This window comes from Trachinotus anak, unplaced genomic scaffold (genome assembly GCF_046630095.1).
Source record: "Trachinotus anak isolate AG129_WGS33_773 ecotype Australia unplaced genomic scaffold, CSIRO_AGI_Tana_v1 ptg000026l, whole genome shotgun sequence".
Classification (NCBI taxonomy): Eukaryota; Metazoa; Chordata; class Actinopteri; order Carangiformes; family Carangidae; genus Trachinotus; species Trachinotus anak.
The window spans coordinates 3,382,758-3,399,633 of record NW_027273877.1 but is presented as its reverse complement, the minus strand read 5'-3'; the positions used below and the strand labels follow the sequence as shown (position 1 = coordinate 3,399,633).

General features: G+C 39.8%; 3 protein-coding genes across 4 annotated transcripts in view; 1 reads left to right on the top strand and 2 right to left on the bottom strand.

Annotated features, from left to right (window-relative positions):
- Positions 1-3,381: 3,381 nt before the first annotated feature.
- On the bottom strand, positions 3,382-6,023 carry LOC139609762 (fibrinogen- and Ig-binding protein). Its single transcript, XM_071464726.1, has 8 exons — positions 5,739-6,023; positions 5,579-5,651; positions 5,363-5,487; positions 5,142-5,240; positions 4,347-4,531; positions 4,018-4,075; positions 3,878-3,940; positions 3,382-3,755 (listed from the first exon to the last, which is right to left on the bottom strand). The coding sequence occupies exons 1-8, from the start codon at positions 5,877-5,879 to the stop codon at positions 3,567-3,569; spliced, it is 933 nt and encodes a 310-aa protein (XP_071320827.1). The 5' UTR covers positions 5,880-6,023; the 3' UTR covers positions 3,382-3,566.
- A 5,505-nt stretch (positions 6,024-11,528) lies between these two features.
- filip1l (filamin A interacting protein 1-like) overlaps positions 11,529-16,876 on the top strand; it is a 63,963-nt gene continuing 58,615 nt past the window's right edge. Inside the window, exon 1 of the mRNA XM_071464713.1 lies at positions 11,529-11,955. The gene's annotated coding sequence lies outside the window, so the exon portion shown is untranslated. The remainder of the gene's footprint in view (positions 11,956-16,876) is intronic.
- LOC139609760 (epithelial cell-transforming sequence 2 oncogene-like) overlaps positions 13,418-16,876 on the bottom strand; it is a 75,812-nt gene continuing 72,353 nt past the window's right edge. For both annotated transcript variants that reach the window (XM_071464720.1, XM_071464722.1), the window contains exon 22: positions 13,418-13,618. The gene's annotated coding sequence lies outside the window, so the exon portion shown is untranslated. The remainder of the gene's footprint in view (positions 13,619-16,876) is intronic.

The window sequence follows — 16,876 nt, the reverse complement described above, 5'->3', positions numbered from 1 at the left end:
ATCTTAAAGTCATCATCATAAATAAATGTTAGCACTTTATCTGTGAAATATGGCACAAATTGTCCATAGGTTTGTCTATATACATATATGCATTAATATATATAGCTGTATATCATTGTTATAAATATATTTCTATATTAATTTTGTATGGATATTGATTTTCTGATTTAACTCTACAAGAAAGGGAATAGGCAGTTTGGGGACTTGAACTATGCTGAAGATTGTTCTCCTCATACGTTCACTATCCACAAATTGCCTGTGCATATGCAGGTATTGTCCAATGTTTAGCCTAATGCATTTTATTTTTTATTTGGTTTACGAGCAACTGCAAGACATCCTTCCTTCCTGTCTTCTCTTTCCCTGGTGGATTCCTTGCAAGAGAGCAAAAACAAATGGCTTCAGTAACAAATGCTTTGCTCTTTTTGTTCTTACTCTTACTTTTATGCACCTCCAAATTATTCATGAATTTAGATGTAGTTTTGGCTTTTCTTTTCTTCCATGCTATTCACATTATTTCAGACCCTTCACTCCAATGATGGAACCAAACCTCTTTGGTGTCTGCGGTCATCTCAAACCACATCACAGAGACGCATCCTCTCGAGAAGTGCTCTCTCGGTTTGGGATTTGAGTGGGACTGGCACAAGACCTGAGCAGTAGGTTTCACACTTTGCCTCCACACTGAGATTTGGATGCCTTTAGCGAGTGCAAATGTGTTCCTGCCATCGCTAGACTTGGCACGGCGGCTCATACATGTGTCACAGGCCTCACCTCCTCTGGTCTCAGACATCGCTCTAACTAATGTACTTTTACAGGGTTTTCCTTGGCAGTGGAGTGGGGACTGTCTTGTTTCAGTGTCCAAGCTAAACAGAGAAATGTAACAGGGGAGGACAGATGGTCCGCGACGGCATGCAAAAGTCTGACACTAAATAACTTGTCACACCAAAGCTGCTGTGCTCTTTAACCTTGTCACTAGTGTTTTAACAGATGTTAGCCCTCTATTGCATGAATTACAACATTTGCATCTGCATGAACAGTATTTCTACATTATGCTATTGCTGCTTTTACTTGAGTAAAAGATCAGAGTACTTCTTCCACAACTGGCCCTAACCCACAAAATGCTGCTTATAAATGGTAATTATGGATCATACTTGATTTAAGAAAGATCTAATTCTGTAAAGGCTAAGAATATGGAGTTTCTGTGAAACCTACATAGTTCTTTAACATGACTGTGGCATCCATTCTCCCTCACTGTCCTCATAATCAGCAGCAAAACACCCCAACCACTCACTCCCTTCAGGCCATAAGATGTACCTGTGTCCACTCACTACAACAGCAAAAACACTGACCAAGGTCATTGCACATATCTCTCTATATATAGAGAGATATGTGCAAATATCTGGATTTGTCAAGTAAAAACATTTCACAATATTGGTATAAAGTAGTACGAAAAGAAAATACCCAAGTAATGTTCAAGTACCTCAAATTTTACCTACGTAAAGTGGTTAAGTAAATATACCTTCAAAACAAAACTACACTTCTTTAGAAATTATGTGATGAAAATGTGCAAATGCATGTGTTTGTAAGTTAGCTTGAAGAAAGCCAGAACAATCTGCTACTCTCACCTCACCTTCTCATCAGATTCATCAAAAACACATCATCAACTGTTACAATGTGCAGAAATGTATATATTCAGAAATGGGAGAGTAAGATGGCCAAAATAACTGCAACGGTATGAACTCGAAGGTTAATGTCTGTAGCACTGCCACCTTGTGGTCACTTCCTCTAAATGCACCCATGCAAAAAAAAAAGAGTTATCTGTAAATTGATCACACTACAAAAGCGGCAGTTATTAGTTATTCTGTGGAAGCTCAGAAGTTATAGTCAGTGTCTGTACATACAGATGTTATAAGGTATTATTATACACTTAAAATAACCTTTTAATTTTAATATACAAAACTACACAATAATATATATGCGACAATTGATACAATAGCTGCTGTGTGTGTTTATTTTGTAAAAAGGAAAAATATGTGTGCTCATTTCATAAGTGCCTAAATACAGAGGGAAGTATATCCAGCCACAAGGCGAAAGACATGCACAATTTGTATATAATCCATGACCCACAATTCCTTGGGCCAGGTCCCAGCTGTCTGCTTGGACTCGGTCCGTAAACAAGATCTGATTTCTGAAATTGACGTACTTGAGGTAACATTCCCATGCCTTGATTCTCAAAAGCAGTTCAGGGTTCCAGGTCTGGCAAACACAGGCAGAGAAACTTGGAGCCGCAGAGAAGGAAACAGAAATAATGCAGGAATAACAGAAAAAAAAAGATTAACTCTCTGCAGCCAAAACTAAACCCATTTTCAGAATACACTCATTGCTCATGATAAGTTTTTTGGAGAGGTGAAGTGGCTTGATTAATATTAGACTATTAAACTTAATAGCAGGATATGGATCCATGATTCCCACCCTGTGCTTGTATTACTTTGGTCTTGGCCGGGTCGTTGTGCTTGACCATCAGACAAATATGTGTGTGTATGCATAGTTGTGAGGGAAAAAAGGGTAATCTCCTGTCAGGTCCTGGGGATTACAGAAAGACTAAAAATGAGCCTCCCAGATTGCAGGAAAAGTCAGGGATAAAAAAATATAACAGAACTTTTGCTGTGAAGATAGATGTTACTCCAGCTGTCAAGACTGTAGCCGTTTGTGGATCAAACCCTGGCAAATGACTGACAAATCTGACCGTCGGTTCAGACTTAATTTGTAACATAAGAAGGTGCCTCGAAACATTCCTTCTGTCAGCACAATTTTTTCCCACTACAGACTTGGACAGTGAATGTGGCGTGTTCTGTTTCCTCCCCACTCAGACCGATTGATTGGGAGTTAATGTAAGATTAACAACATTACGCCCAAATTGCCACTTGTCTGTCCAAGAATTACTTGAGGGAAATTACAGCACTCGTGACTCATTTCCAACTGTGACAGTGAATGAGAGAGATGAGGTGTGATAAAACGTCCACTGGCTCAGAGAGAAATTGGGTTTTAGCTTCGGAAACGTCTCATAAACTCACATAATCAAAAATATTCTCTGCATTACCACGTACTGACGTATGATTAGATTTGGATTGCTGATCTACAGACGCAGAAAAACACGAGTTAGAGAGCTGTTTGTGACATGGGGCCAATTTGTAAAAATAGAACAGAGGAACTGAATTCCCTTTGAACCACAAATTAAACACGTCACATTTAATTCAGTTTGTCATGAGGGTTTGGGCTTCAGGCCCTTGTGTTGACAAGTGTTCACTCTTCTGAGGTGTCCTTTTTTTTTGTTTTCTTTTTTAACATTACTGAAGCTTTATTTCTAACAGTAACTTAATTCATAATAGTCATTTTGTTACTTTGTGGTATACCATCATTTTATTTTTTTTTATAAAAATAAAGGTCAACAAATACATTACACATAATTACACAAAAAAAACTATGCATAACATTTTAAAAAGATCGATGTCACGAAGCAAAATATTGGAGAAATAAAAAAGTTGCTAAAACACACACCAAAAAAAGCTTCATCTCCTGCTTGCTATCCTCTTGGATCTTCTCAGGCCAATGTTTTGTGTCTCCTCTCCAGCAACAACTGGAGCCACAGGGTGGTTAGTTGCATCTTGCAACTTCTCTGGAGGTTTCTTCTTTCTTCCCTTTCCTTGATGTTTTACTTCTTTGATCTTGCTCTGCCTCTCGAGAGCTTCACAGGCTTCCTGTGAAACCACATTATTTCTTTTGAGAACTAGATGCTACCTTTTTCCTCCCCTCAAGACAATGTTTTGCAAGAGTGAAGACCAAAAATCAGCAGGTAATAAAGATTGAATCAGATTCTCACCTCTTCTTGTGCAAGTTCAGCTCTCAGGTCAGATAACTGGGACATTAACCCCTGTATCTTTAGCTGAAAACAAATAAAAATATTTTTTTTGTTAAAATTATTTAACAAAAAAATATGAAACAAATTGGAGCCACTCTTACCTGTTCAGTGGCAATCTGTTTTTCAAGCTGCCCTCTCTCTTTAGCCGTCTTCTTCCTCCTATCACAGATGTTTGTTGGTATTTGATCCTATATTTTATCTACAGTGTAGTTGGAAAATTGCCAACAGTACTAAAGCTACTGAAGCATTCCTAAGCTACAAAAGCTAAAAATAAAAACTCAAAGCATAATATTGTCTTCACAGGAATATGTAATTGGAAAACCAAGTGAATAGTCTAATACATAAGTAAAGACTGGCATGATGCTTTCAAATGCAACACAGGCTGCCTCCAGTGCGGCACACAGCTTCACCTGCGCAAGCTATTCATTACTTGTTTGCCAGCGTCTTCTCTATCCGATTGAGTTCAGCCCTCTTCTCATCCATGGCTCTCTGGACCTTCTCTTTCGTCACCATGGCCAGAAGAGACTTGGCATCTAGGTCTGTCAACTCGGCCGATGCCAGTGTCATTTTGAGGACCACCTGTGCCCACTCGGTGAGATCTTCACAAGATGGGAGCTGAAAGAAAAACAGCACATACATGAGGATCAGCAGGATGAATTCTTGTTTTCTTTCCAACTATATTTCATGTACAAGGATTTTATTGGTATTTGCTGTTTTAAAACCATTCATTCTGCAGGCTCAGTGGGCTTGTGTTTGAAGTTGTGGATACAATCTGCATCTTAACCTTTGTTGGACGTTATCACATCCCTGGGTTTTTGTGAATTTCCACTGAACGTTATCTAACAGACTGTAAATGCCAGAGGAATGATCTCAAAGGATCCATCATCTTCAGCTTCATATTTATACCATCGTTGACCTTTCAGGGGAAAATAATGCCATTTTAGAGGCAATATAAAATGCTAGTAAAAATGCCTCTAACAGACACAAGCTTGAACACAGAGAAAGTTATTATGGTGGTAAAAAGGTCAGATGTGCCCGAGTATCAGTATAGAACTGCCTTTGAAGCTGTGAGTTAAGATTTTTTATTGCCAAACTTGTTCTGTTTCTTACTGAATAGCTGACATTTTGAAGACAAGGATTTCACAAGATAAAAAGGGCAACTTGCAAGAGTTTTGTCATCCTCTCATCACCTTCCTTGTTTATTGTAATTCAAAAAGAGCCTTACCTTGTTGAGTTCAGCCTGTGCCATCTTCCTGGAAGCACACGCCTGCTCATAGTCCATCATTTCCCTTTTCAATGACCTCTGCACCTCTTCCAGTTCTCCCTGAGGACAGTCAAAATATCCCAAATTCATCAGCAAACTCACATCTTAGTAAAAAAAAATCAAGGCGTAACTGAAGAACACAACTGTGATCAAGCAGCACGGAGAGAGAAAGCCAGAATTACCTGCAGTTTTTTAAGGACTTCCTCTTGTTTCATCTTTTTAATAAACTCCAAGTCACCTGCTGTCAGCTGATACCCCTTCATCCCTTTCAGCATGGAGTTCAGGTGATCAGGTTCCAAAATATTTTCTGTGAAGGAAGTGCAGGAAGACCACCTTGCAAGTAAATCTAGTGCTTTACAAGCTTTGCAGACTATATTCTATAGATCACCACTTGGTACCTGTTCTTTTCTCAGGAGTGCTGACATCAAACATCCTGCTCAGGTCATCGTTGTCTTGATCTGTGGTGCATATCTGTTGATCAGTAAGAGGATGACAGATTTAACTCATTTCAGTTAGATAAACAGGGGCGGTGAAATAATGGACAATCTCTGCACGTACCTCCATGTTCTCCTGTGGTTCCTCATGACTGTCATTGAAATTTCCGTTACAAAAATCCAGGTGTCTCTTTACCTCCGCCAGAGGAGTCCTGTGGAGCTGTCGGCCTGATGGGATGTAATTCTTTCTGCTGCTGTCTGACATGTCTGAGCTCTTCACTTCAAAACGCTGCAGGTGCTGTATGTGCGGGGCTCTGCTGTTTGTTTCCTCCACACCCCGTTTTATTTAAAGAGGTGGAGTCGCTGTGTTTTAATCAAGGCCTCATTATGTTTGCAGCTGTGGTTTAAAGTCAGGTGATTACTCCTTTTGACCAGTAGATGGCGACAGGTCCCTTTAGTTTTGAAGCCCAGGTCAAAGTGGATGAAAGCAGCGTTTTCACTTGAGATAACACACAGCTCCTCTTATATGAGCCCCACCAAAAGCAGAATTGTTCAAGCTTTCCACACTTGCATCATTTAAACAGTTGAAACTTGATAAATCATGTTTTTCCCCCTTTTTTAATTTAAAATAGATGCTGCTTCTATTCTACTGCTATATTGCTACTGCTGTTCATGTATTTTGAACACATTTTAATAACATATTTTCAGATAAAAATGCTCTGCTTTACAGAGTATTTCCATTATGTGTTATTTTATATTTAGTATATTTTAGAGGTAGATATTGTACTTTATACAAGACTGCACTACCATTATTTGACAGATTTGACAGCTATAGTTCCTAATTATTGTGCAGATTTAGATTTTACATGCATGAAATATTATCCTATTAGTATTTCAAAACTTTATTTTAACACATTAAACTACCAAGTATAAATCAATTTAAAATAGCTCCACCTCAAACAGCTATAACAGTAAAATGGTGAGGCTTCATTCTGGTGATAGTCTAATTCTGAATTTAGGATTTAACATCGGGCACTTTCACAGTCCCAGTTCTCTCATACACTGTTCAGTCCTGCTTTAACTGCACACGTTAGACAGATAGACAGGCAGGTGTGCAGACAGACAGATGGATCCTGATACAAAATAGCCAGATAGCCAACCAAAACCATGTCTATCTTTAAACTGGTGGTGTCACACTGCCAGTCCCACATGTTTTGTGGAGCTCCAGGAACTCCAGGAGGAGAGTGCTGAGTCGTAAATACCTCTGTTTTTAAACTGCCCGCTCCCATAATGCCGAGGCAGAGAGGAAGGAGGAAGAGGGTCAGATAGTGTGTAAGATAAATCGGTGCTTTATGACACCGTCTTGGCAAAGCCAAGTGGAAAATGTTTGCATGGTTTTACATTGCAGCTAACAAATCATTCCTCAATAAAAATCAAATTCAAAATTACTTTTCTCATCTTCTTCATACCGACAATTCCTCTCTGGTGTAAGTATCTCTGTTTGGTGTGTATCTGTTATTTCAGTGGGAGGAAATATTAAACAGAGAGTCCACTGTTACTTTGCTGAAAACTTTACATCAGTTTCCTTACAGAATAAGTAAAACGTGTGTGTGTGATGTGGTTATTTTCCATCACAACCTTTGGTAAAAGAATTTCACAATATAATTTCCCGGTGACGGGGTTGTACGGGGACAAACAGGCTCTACCAAACTTCCATTTACATCCAAATCCTCTCATCCGTCATTCAGACCATCACATACTCTCTCTGAAAGCCTGCACACACATGCAGTGACATAAAACAAATCCACACTGGCCAGTCTGACCTGTAAAAGCTCTCCAGTGCCGAGAGAAGTGTCCTGAAAGGCCATTTACAGCTGCTCCGACACGTAGCGTATTGAACAGGCCAAGCAGACAGGTCGTAAAGGGACTGATAAAACTGCTCCCTGGTGGCTGTGGATGTAAGACAAAGTGAGGACTGGACAGGCACAGGTGCTCTGACTTACTGAGAGACTAATGGAAAATGGGTTCAAGCAATTACTGTGTGGAGGATGGAGAGTTTTTTTGTTTTTTGTCTTTTACCCCCCAAGAAACCAAAGACATGATGTAATTCACTGCAGTTTGGTGTGGAAAGTCAGCATGAGACTGTTCAAAGTGTTTGTGTCTTTGTCTACAAATTGTGGCACATGTTGCTCATGAAAATCAACTTCATTGTATACAGGGTTTTTAGTTTTCACTGCAAGATTGAAACCTGTAATTTAAACCTGTAGTATCATCAAGTATGAATCAGACCAAATCGCTTGTGACCCCTGAACACAAAGCAACGTCTGTCTGTGATAGCTCATCACTACAGAGAAGCCGTTGGAGGTAAAATCATCCAGTAATTGACTGAAGAATCTCTGTCAAAACTTAAAATAGCTGTTTTTCCAGTTTGAAAACCAGAATCAAAGGTCGATTGTGTGTGAAAGTTTCCATTCAAAAGCTCTGAAGTTACATTGGATGATAATGCTGCCACAGGCAAAGCCCATTGACTTCAAGTGTGTATATGTACATAGTAGAGGGACAAAAATGGTGAGTAAACTCATTTATTATATAGAAGTTATTAAGTTAACGACATTATCTAGAGTATATGTTTGAGTATATTCAGCTGAAGATAACTGAGAAACTTGTTAGTTATTAGCATATCAGTCCAGGGTAATGCCTACTAACTTTGATTTATTTTGTTACTTGTACATATAATATTATTTTACCTTTTCTGCTAATAATTTTTCCAATAAAAGACCCTCAAAGTAAACAAAGTAGATGACTGGATATGGATGAAATGAGAGTAAAGTAACAGGATACTCAGCAGGCACAGATATGAGAACGCACACGTGTAATATACATGTCCAAATCATAAACACACACACGCTCATGACCATCTGCGAGTGATGAAAGATAGCTAGCTGGAAATTTCTGGGCCTGCACTTTCTGCCGTGCCACTCTCAGAGCTGTCACTGAGGTTAATTTTGTGATGTTTGTGATTAGTGACCAGTGTTAAGTTACTGCATGCCTCAGACCAGCCTGGGACTTATGCTGTAAAATTCCTGGACTTCACAATAAGGTGTGTTTTCTGCACGTGTGTGTGCTCAAATTTCCAGTAATGTGTCTGGTTTATATCCAGACACTTTTTCTAGTATGTGAAAGATAGATTTTTGCACTTAAAACTAAAAAGCTCCCTCACAAAGGCTCCTGCACATAAAGTCTCTGGGCTCAGGTTTGTTCATCTACTTTTGAGTCGTAGTCAATGTATTTTTGACTATGTTACCATATAAAATTTCACCACACAGGACACAGGTTCATTACATACATACTTACATTACTTCACATGGCTTTTAAAATGCTTGACAGAGCTGCCAAATGAAATATATCAGCATAACATTTAGCATACCCAAGCTGTAAACCTGCTCCACCAGTGGAGAGGCCTGTGCCAAAAGTGTGCAAAGAATGAAAACACTGACAAGCTCCTAGTGATATGCACTAATTTACTGAATGAATAAATCAATTCATACACAGTTTGGTTTAATTTTGGCTGTGTACTGTCAAAATACAATGTCAGTAACACAGTGGAACACATATATTGAGGGTTTGGAGAACATTGTTTTTCTGTGACCATTTTCTTGTCTTAAAAGCTCCATAAAAGTCAGCAGTGCTTTACGTTAGGAGCTGTCTTGAGGGCTCGAATAACTAACTAATAACTAACTAATAAATCCTTTCTCTTGATTTGGTGGGTAAGTGCAAAATTGTACATTAAATCCAGAATTTACTTGTCATTGCACTGCACAGGGCTCATGATTGCTGGTTCCTGTAATAAATATACAGCAAGGGCGGTATAGTCTATAATCACTGTATAATGGCAACAGACACACACAAAGCATGCAGCAATTTTATGTCACTACACAGCTTTAAAAACCTTCATATACAATTTCCTGCTGTTATATTTTCTTTGTAGGCTTTCATTTGTTGATATAATGTAGTCTTTGAATTGTGGTTTCAAGCATGTGGAGTCAGCTGTCTATTTGAGCTCATGACAATCATATCCAATATGTTTTTTTAACAGTGAGGCAAAATTTTTGTGTAGGTGTGCACCCAATTTCAAAAAGCTGAAGCCAGTACAGCTGAGTCACTTCCCATATTCCACTGTAGGCTGAAAAACCCCATGTTTTTTTAGAAGTATCTCACATCATTTTCTCCTCACTGAATCACCCACCCCTCCCCACCTCTCCTACTCTACTAAGAGCTGGGAAACATTTCCCGTACCCATCTACTGTTCTGCACTCACTGCACATTTCATCTACAAGCCTTAAATGTGAACTGATGTTGAGACATGGTTAATCCAGTGGGATGAGAAACTGTCAGAATTAACGGGAAAGAGGCTGACACCTGCACACAACTGCAACTATTAGTCAATTAACAGATTAGTTAAATGACAAAAAATTAATTTGCAACTATTTTCATAATCAAATGCTCTTTTTTAAGCAAAAAAATGCTGATCACTCAAAAGAGAGGATTTAATGCTTTTCTTTGTCATTATGAAAATAAACTGAATACATTTGAGTTGTGGACTAATTTTCAGAGGACATTTGAAGATTTCATTTTGGGCTAAGAGGATTTATAACAGGCATTTATTACTATTTTCTGACCATATATCTATTTATTCATGTATATATTTGGCAGATGCTTTTGTACAAAGCAACATACAAATGCAGTGACCAGAGCTGTACTGTGGGGTTTTAGTGAAAAGTCAAAAATGAGCTGATTGCTGAAGAATTTTGTGGCATCACTGCTTAAACGTGCCGGGAAAATCCAAGCAGAACAAGTAAAAAAAAAAAAACTCTTTTTCCAACAAGTCTCACCAATGCATCGGCTGAAAAGTGGCATAGGGGGAGTTCATAGCGTGTAAAAGAGTAATTGTAAAGGGCTCAGCATAGACTCTTTAGGCCACACACACACACACACACACACACACACACACCTGGGTAAATAAAGGTGAAAAAGAAAAAAGAGTTGGCTGGGAAATTTATGGCAGTGTGTCAAAGGAGAGGAACCACTGACAGCTGGAGGACTCTGGCTGAGTCTTTACACAATTCAGGTCGTGCACACACCCACCAAAAGACACAAACACACACATACAGAAAAAGAAACACGCATTCACAAATATCCGAAGGTCAATCCTTACTTGGTTGCCTCGCTCTGATATTTTTCTCATTCAGAAAGACGCAGACTCTGAATGGAAAACTAATTGATTTAAAAGCAGTTTATTTCAGCTCTGTGTACCATCTAAAGCCAAACAATGCCAATAATTCTATTACTGCTCTGACGTCTGCCGAGAGACCGCTGTGACTCAACTGTCTGTGACCCTCCTGCCTCAGACTGCATCAGAGTTACCCAGTTTTTTTAAACCAGTGGAGGGCTTGGCACTCAAAGTGTCAGGTACTTATTTGTGGTGCAACCTCACCCAACAGAAAGGTGGAAAAAAAAAATCAGCCAATGGGGCTTTGTTAAAGGGGAACACCACCGATTTTAAACATCACTGTATGTCTACAGGGCTCGGAGAGTCCAGCTGCATTATATGAGTTCAATGCTAAATTTGAGGGGTACTCTTAATTTCAAGAATGATGCGAAAAGACCAAGAACATGATCACGATGCATCACGCAGGGAATCACACACATCAGATTTGTTTTTCTGATATCACACGTTATGTGACACCCCCCTTTACTCTTTCTCTCCTCAGGGACGGTCACAGACTCCCAAGGGCTCAGTCTTCTGTCAAGGGCCATATGGTCCCGTCAGAGCTGTGTGTGTGTGTGTGTGTGTGTGTGTGTGTGTGCTGGAGAGGGAGGGCATCCATGGCTCAAGGTGTCAGAAGGGAGGGTGGTTTAAATTTAACCGCAACAGGGCTGATATCTGCATGGCAGGTCCTGTGTCTCCCCCTCTGCTCTCTCTCTCTCTCACACACACACGCACAACACACACACAGTCTTTCTTCACAATCCCCAGCCACAGACATCATCACACACACACACACACACACACACACACACAGCAGCAGCTCCCTCAGTCTGTCAGGAGACGCTCCTCTTCCTCTTCTTCTCTTCTCTCCCACCTATCAGACCACCTGGATTGTACAAGGCCAGCTGAGGACGCGACGGAGGAGAGAAAAGGGACACTCACCGTCGGGAAGCAGAGCAGAGCACAAATTCACACTGAGGATAACGCTTCATCTGAGCTGGCAGGCTGAAGGCACAGCCAGTGGCACTGCAGAGGCACAACAGCACAGTGGGCTAAAGCTTTGCTGCGAGAGGTAAGACTGGAGCTTGGCTTAGAGGGGCTGTACGTGTGAGAGTGTGTGTCAGGGCATGTGTGTGCTCAAACCCTGACAGAGCTAATATTCATCTCATTCATTTGCAAATGCAAAGGTTTGCATGCAGTGTGACTGTGTCTGTGTCTGTGGGGGGGTCTCACCTTCCTGGTAAATACATGTAATTAAAAATCTTTAGCAAATGCAAAGTGATATATGGAATACACCTCTTAAAAGAACCAATGCTGTTTAGCCTTCCATCATAAATGTTTTAAATACTGTACATGAAAAGTTTTCATTATACCGTGAAGATACATCTAATTGTTATGTACAAAAGCTTAAATCACAGATGCATGGAAATGTTTAACTTGAGTGAACACTTAGAGAGTGGGACCTAATCTGCAGTGTAGCAGCTTTTCTGCAAGATTGTTGCTAATTAGACAGATATAGGGATTAGAGGGCAGAGCAGAGAGGCTACGGGAGGCTCTGGGGGGGTCAGGGAATTTCTGCTGATCTTACTTCAGTCTAACTGGATTTCATTTATTTGTCCAGGAGACAAAAGATCTGAACTATTTGATTTTGATTGCAGTGACGGAGCTTTAATTATTAATTGCTAACTTTTATTTTCAGCAAATTACCAATGCTTTACAATGCACTTTGCCGATGAGGGCAAAACACGATATCGCCCCGGAGCTGGTAATGCACCCTGTTGCCCACCACATCAAAGCTGCGGTGATAATTCATCTGCTCCCGTGCAGTGATACTGTCTCGAGTGCATGCTGGTGTTACCTGATGGGTCGCACTGGTTGCAGCCGGGGAATTTCCAAAGGGCAGCGTGTCCATGAGAACCTGCGACAGTGTCATACAGTATCTAAGTGCAGGGAGGACTGGTGAGGGAGGGGAGGGGGTCAAGTTACCAGGCCTGCACTCATGTCTCAGTTTGGAAACATACTGAGAGGAGTGGCAGAGAGAGACAACAGTCAAATGTCAGGCCAATGAAGCGTTTTCACTTGAGCTGAGTTTAACTCAGACACACGCATCATTATTATTATTTTCCATTTTGATTTTAAAAAATGCCAAAGCTATTATCACATGCTCAGAGGGGATGTCCTGTGCTGGCATCTATAGTTTGATGACGTGTTGGTTTGTGGTTTTCAGCATAGTAAAAGGAAGATGGTACCAAGAAAAGGATTAGCATTGCTCTCAAAGGTCATCAGCATCCATTATGGTGTGCTGTTACTTGCAGGTTATGAATAAACAAAAGCTTATGGTTGCATTTATAGCTGCATAAACAAATGATATGCCATTTTTAAATTGAGTTTTGTTGCTTTTCTCCCTATTATGAATAGGATATTTTGATTTGGGGTTGTTTTTTCAGACAAAATGAAAGACACAAGCAAGTACTTGGCCATTTTCCGCTACTTTTTTCTGACATTTAATACACTACAATATTAGTAGTAAAATAAATAAAATGGATCAACGGGTGTTGAAAGATTCCTTCACACAAACCTCCCTCCTGTGAGTAAATATTTGGGCTGACAGAAGGACACCCCAGCACGCTCCAGATGCATCTTGGGATTTGGCATGTGACTAGGAGTAGCAGGTTAATCTGTTTAAGCACGTACGATAGTGGGATGGAGAGCCACAGCCTTCTGGTGCTGGTAATCTGCCGTAAAACAACAAGGAGCCATCAGATTGATCAGCAAGTTAAGGGTGAATGGTGCTTGTAGGGTGATGAGAGTTGAAGTGGAATGAGACTGTTTCATTGGATGTGCTGCTCATAGCAATTGATGTTAAGCGTGATAGGAATTCATTTCTGATCTTTGCACTCGATTAATCCAGTTTTAGATTAAACTCATATGATTCATAGGAAATGAGCAGCCACATAAACGTTCATCACATTTTGACTGCAGTATTTTTTTCTAATTAACATTATTACAATGATTTTTTTAATAGAGATTTTGCAGGATGATGTAGGAGGATGGAGTTTGTGAGGCACTGGAAACAGCTGATTACTGATTAATACTCTCATATCTTTATGTCTCTATAATCAATCAAATGAACATGGTGATATCACTCTTTGGCTGGACTAATAACAACTCATAAGACAAATAGTATTCCATTTGGAGATTGCATCGTAGACATTGCTGTATTTTTAGGAGTAAAGCTGCTGCATTACAGCAAATGTTGATATCTTGATGAAATGTCGCCTTTTCTGCAGCAGAGCACCTTGCCAACACCTTCTCTTTCAGCCTGATTGACAGTTTGAGGGTAGTGGGGCAGAGATCATTAAACAGGACACGCATGAAGGCAAACCTCCTTGCACCTTGAGCTTCACCAGCTGTAGGTCGGATTAGACGGCCTGGCTCGGGGGCTTTATTGAAGGAGTTTAATTCATCATCAATGGGGAGAGCTTGGTGGTGGATTCCACGCTAGGATGAATGTGTGTGCGTGTGAAAGAGTCAAAGCAAATCTCTTCTTGATTAGCCCTTAAAAACAGATCAAAGATGTGTGTAGTTTGACCTTAAATCTTTTTTCATCCTCCTGGATTTTAGCTAAGTTTCAAGCAGTTTTCTAGTAAGTAAATCACTGGAAAAAAAGGACTGAATTTTGATGCTTCTAGGTCAGATTAACAGAGCTTTCCCACAGTTTTTTTGTTCTCATATTCCCATCATATCTTTACACAGCAACCAGTCACATAACATGAGCTGCAACCAGAGTAATAAATTGCATCATATTCAAAATAGTTTGTACATTTAAAGTGGATGGCCTCATTTCCATTCAGCTATCATCAAATTATTCAGAGTTAAAGTCATTTTATGATTGGAAATAGCTGGACTTTATAATTAATTTGTAGAAAAGGACACCAAAACTATTTAAAAGATATACACATAACCGACATAATTTGTTGACAAATACTTTTACCATCTACTGTATCTCATTAAATGCTTTACACTTATTACCTTTATTAATTGTAGGACAAATACACACTGTTGTTAGGATGTCAAGCCAAAATTAAATTTCTTAAAAAACCAAATCAGAATAACTTTCACTTATAACAAAAAAAAAAACAAAAACATTTCTGGTTTAGTTTAAATTAGTTTAGTGTTTAGTTTCAAATAAAACATGATCATGCAAATTCCACCAGCCTGACTCTGTTTAAATCCAGAGGTATGATGAACCTTTGTACTGTCTTCACATCCACACATCTACAGTTATATTTTTGAATGTGAGAGCAATGATGCGTTGTTGTTTACTGACTCATATAGTCTGTGTTACCTCTTATCAAAGGGCATTATGTGTATCCCAGAGGTAAACAAATCATACATTCTCTATGTCCATGCTTGCTTCTTATTCACTGCCTTTGTTGGTACATTTCTACGTTTCTGGTCGTGCTACAATCACTGTCAGTCAGTTGAATAGCATGAAACCAAGATGTGAACTGGGGTTCACATACACTTAAACTTCACACGGTACTGTAATACTTCAAACATAGTGCTTGTTAGACAGAATAAATGCCTTTGAGGAAATGACGGACCAAAACCTTTGCTTGCTCAGTTGAGTTTAGTGTAGATTAGTTTGGTTGTAGCGTTGAAGCGGTGCGTGGCTGAAGTGGGGCCGACCAGTACAAGAAGAGCATGGATGGAGGGCCACATGGCGTTTGGCTGCAGGAACAGTGACTTGTTTAAATGGCGGGGATCCTGTTTCTCTCACAGAATACCAACCGCTCAGAGCTCTGGGAAAAGAGCACTATATATACCAAGAGAGAAACACCAGTGTTGTCCAGCATGAGTCTCTCTCTATCTCTCACAGCCTGACCTGCAGCCTTCTGCTGTCAAGTGAAGTCAAAATAAATCAGCTGAGATCAGTTTGTACAGCGGGGTTGGCATTGAAAGATCAGATGGGGTCCCTAGGTGCTTTCGCAGAAGCTGTTCCCATTTGAGCAAGTGAAGACGTACAAACAGAAGAGGCTCAGGGACAGATGGCTATAAAAAGGGAAAAGTCTATATCAGGACAAGCAGCTAATAGCACTTTATTTTGAAGTGTAGAAAGGGATCGTTTTCTAAAATTCAGTGTCAGCTCAACCTGTTTGCTCAGGATGTTACACTTTAATGTATCATATGATGAAACACAGATTATCGTTGTGTTGCATTTAACTGTGACACTTTACTTTAGCAGAGCCTCTTCTCCAGGTGTATCACTATAAAAACAACTTGACTCCAGGTGCATCAATAATTCACATCCATATCTTTAAGCCTGTGCTGGACTGAGCCGTTACAGTGATTTGCTGCAGCAGACACAGTCGCTGCTCATCTCTGTGGAAGTGTAAAAGTGAATAATGCTTGTGCTGCATCAGTACACCACGAAGCATTAGTGATGGATGGCTGCCTGAGCTGCATCAAAAACTCAGCAGGGGATGATAGCTCAAGGCTTTAATTTTGTGTGTGAAAATGCAAAAGGTGCAAAGCAGCACTGGCTTTGAAGTTTACTTTTATCCATTACATATTCAGTTAAATCTAATCACTTGCTTCGTCATACAACTCAAATCAATTTTTTGTCATATCTGAGAAACATTTATGTAATTTTAGAGACTCTGTTCTTATCACATCAATTTTTAAATGTTTCAAACAAGGTTCTGGATGTAGTCTTTACACTCCCCACACAACACATTACACACTGTGACCAGAAAAAGAAAAATGGGAGAGCCAGTAGGAGAATATCAGATGCAGAACAAATAAGAAGGGGTTTGTGACTCTCGTGAGGCTGATCTGCATCGCAGCTAGAAAGAAGATGGTGCAGGCCTGCGTCATGTCTGCGACAACCAGTGCTGTAATGATAGGAAATGACGATGCCTTATAAACAAACAAATACTATCCGGATTCTGGTAAATCAAAGCATCAACAGTCACTTTGAAGATCAGACT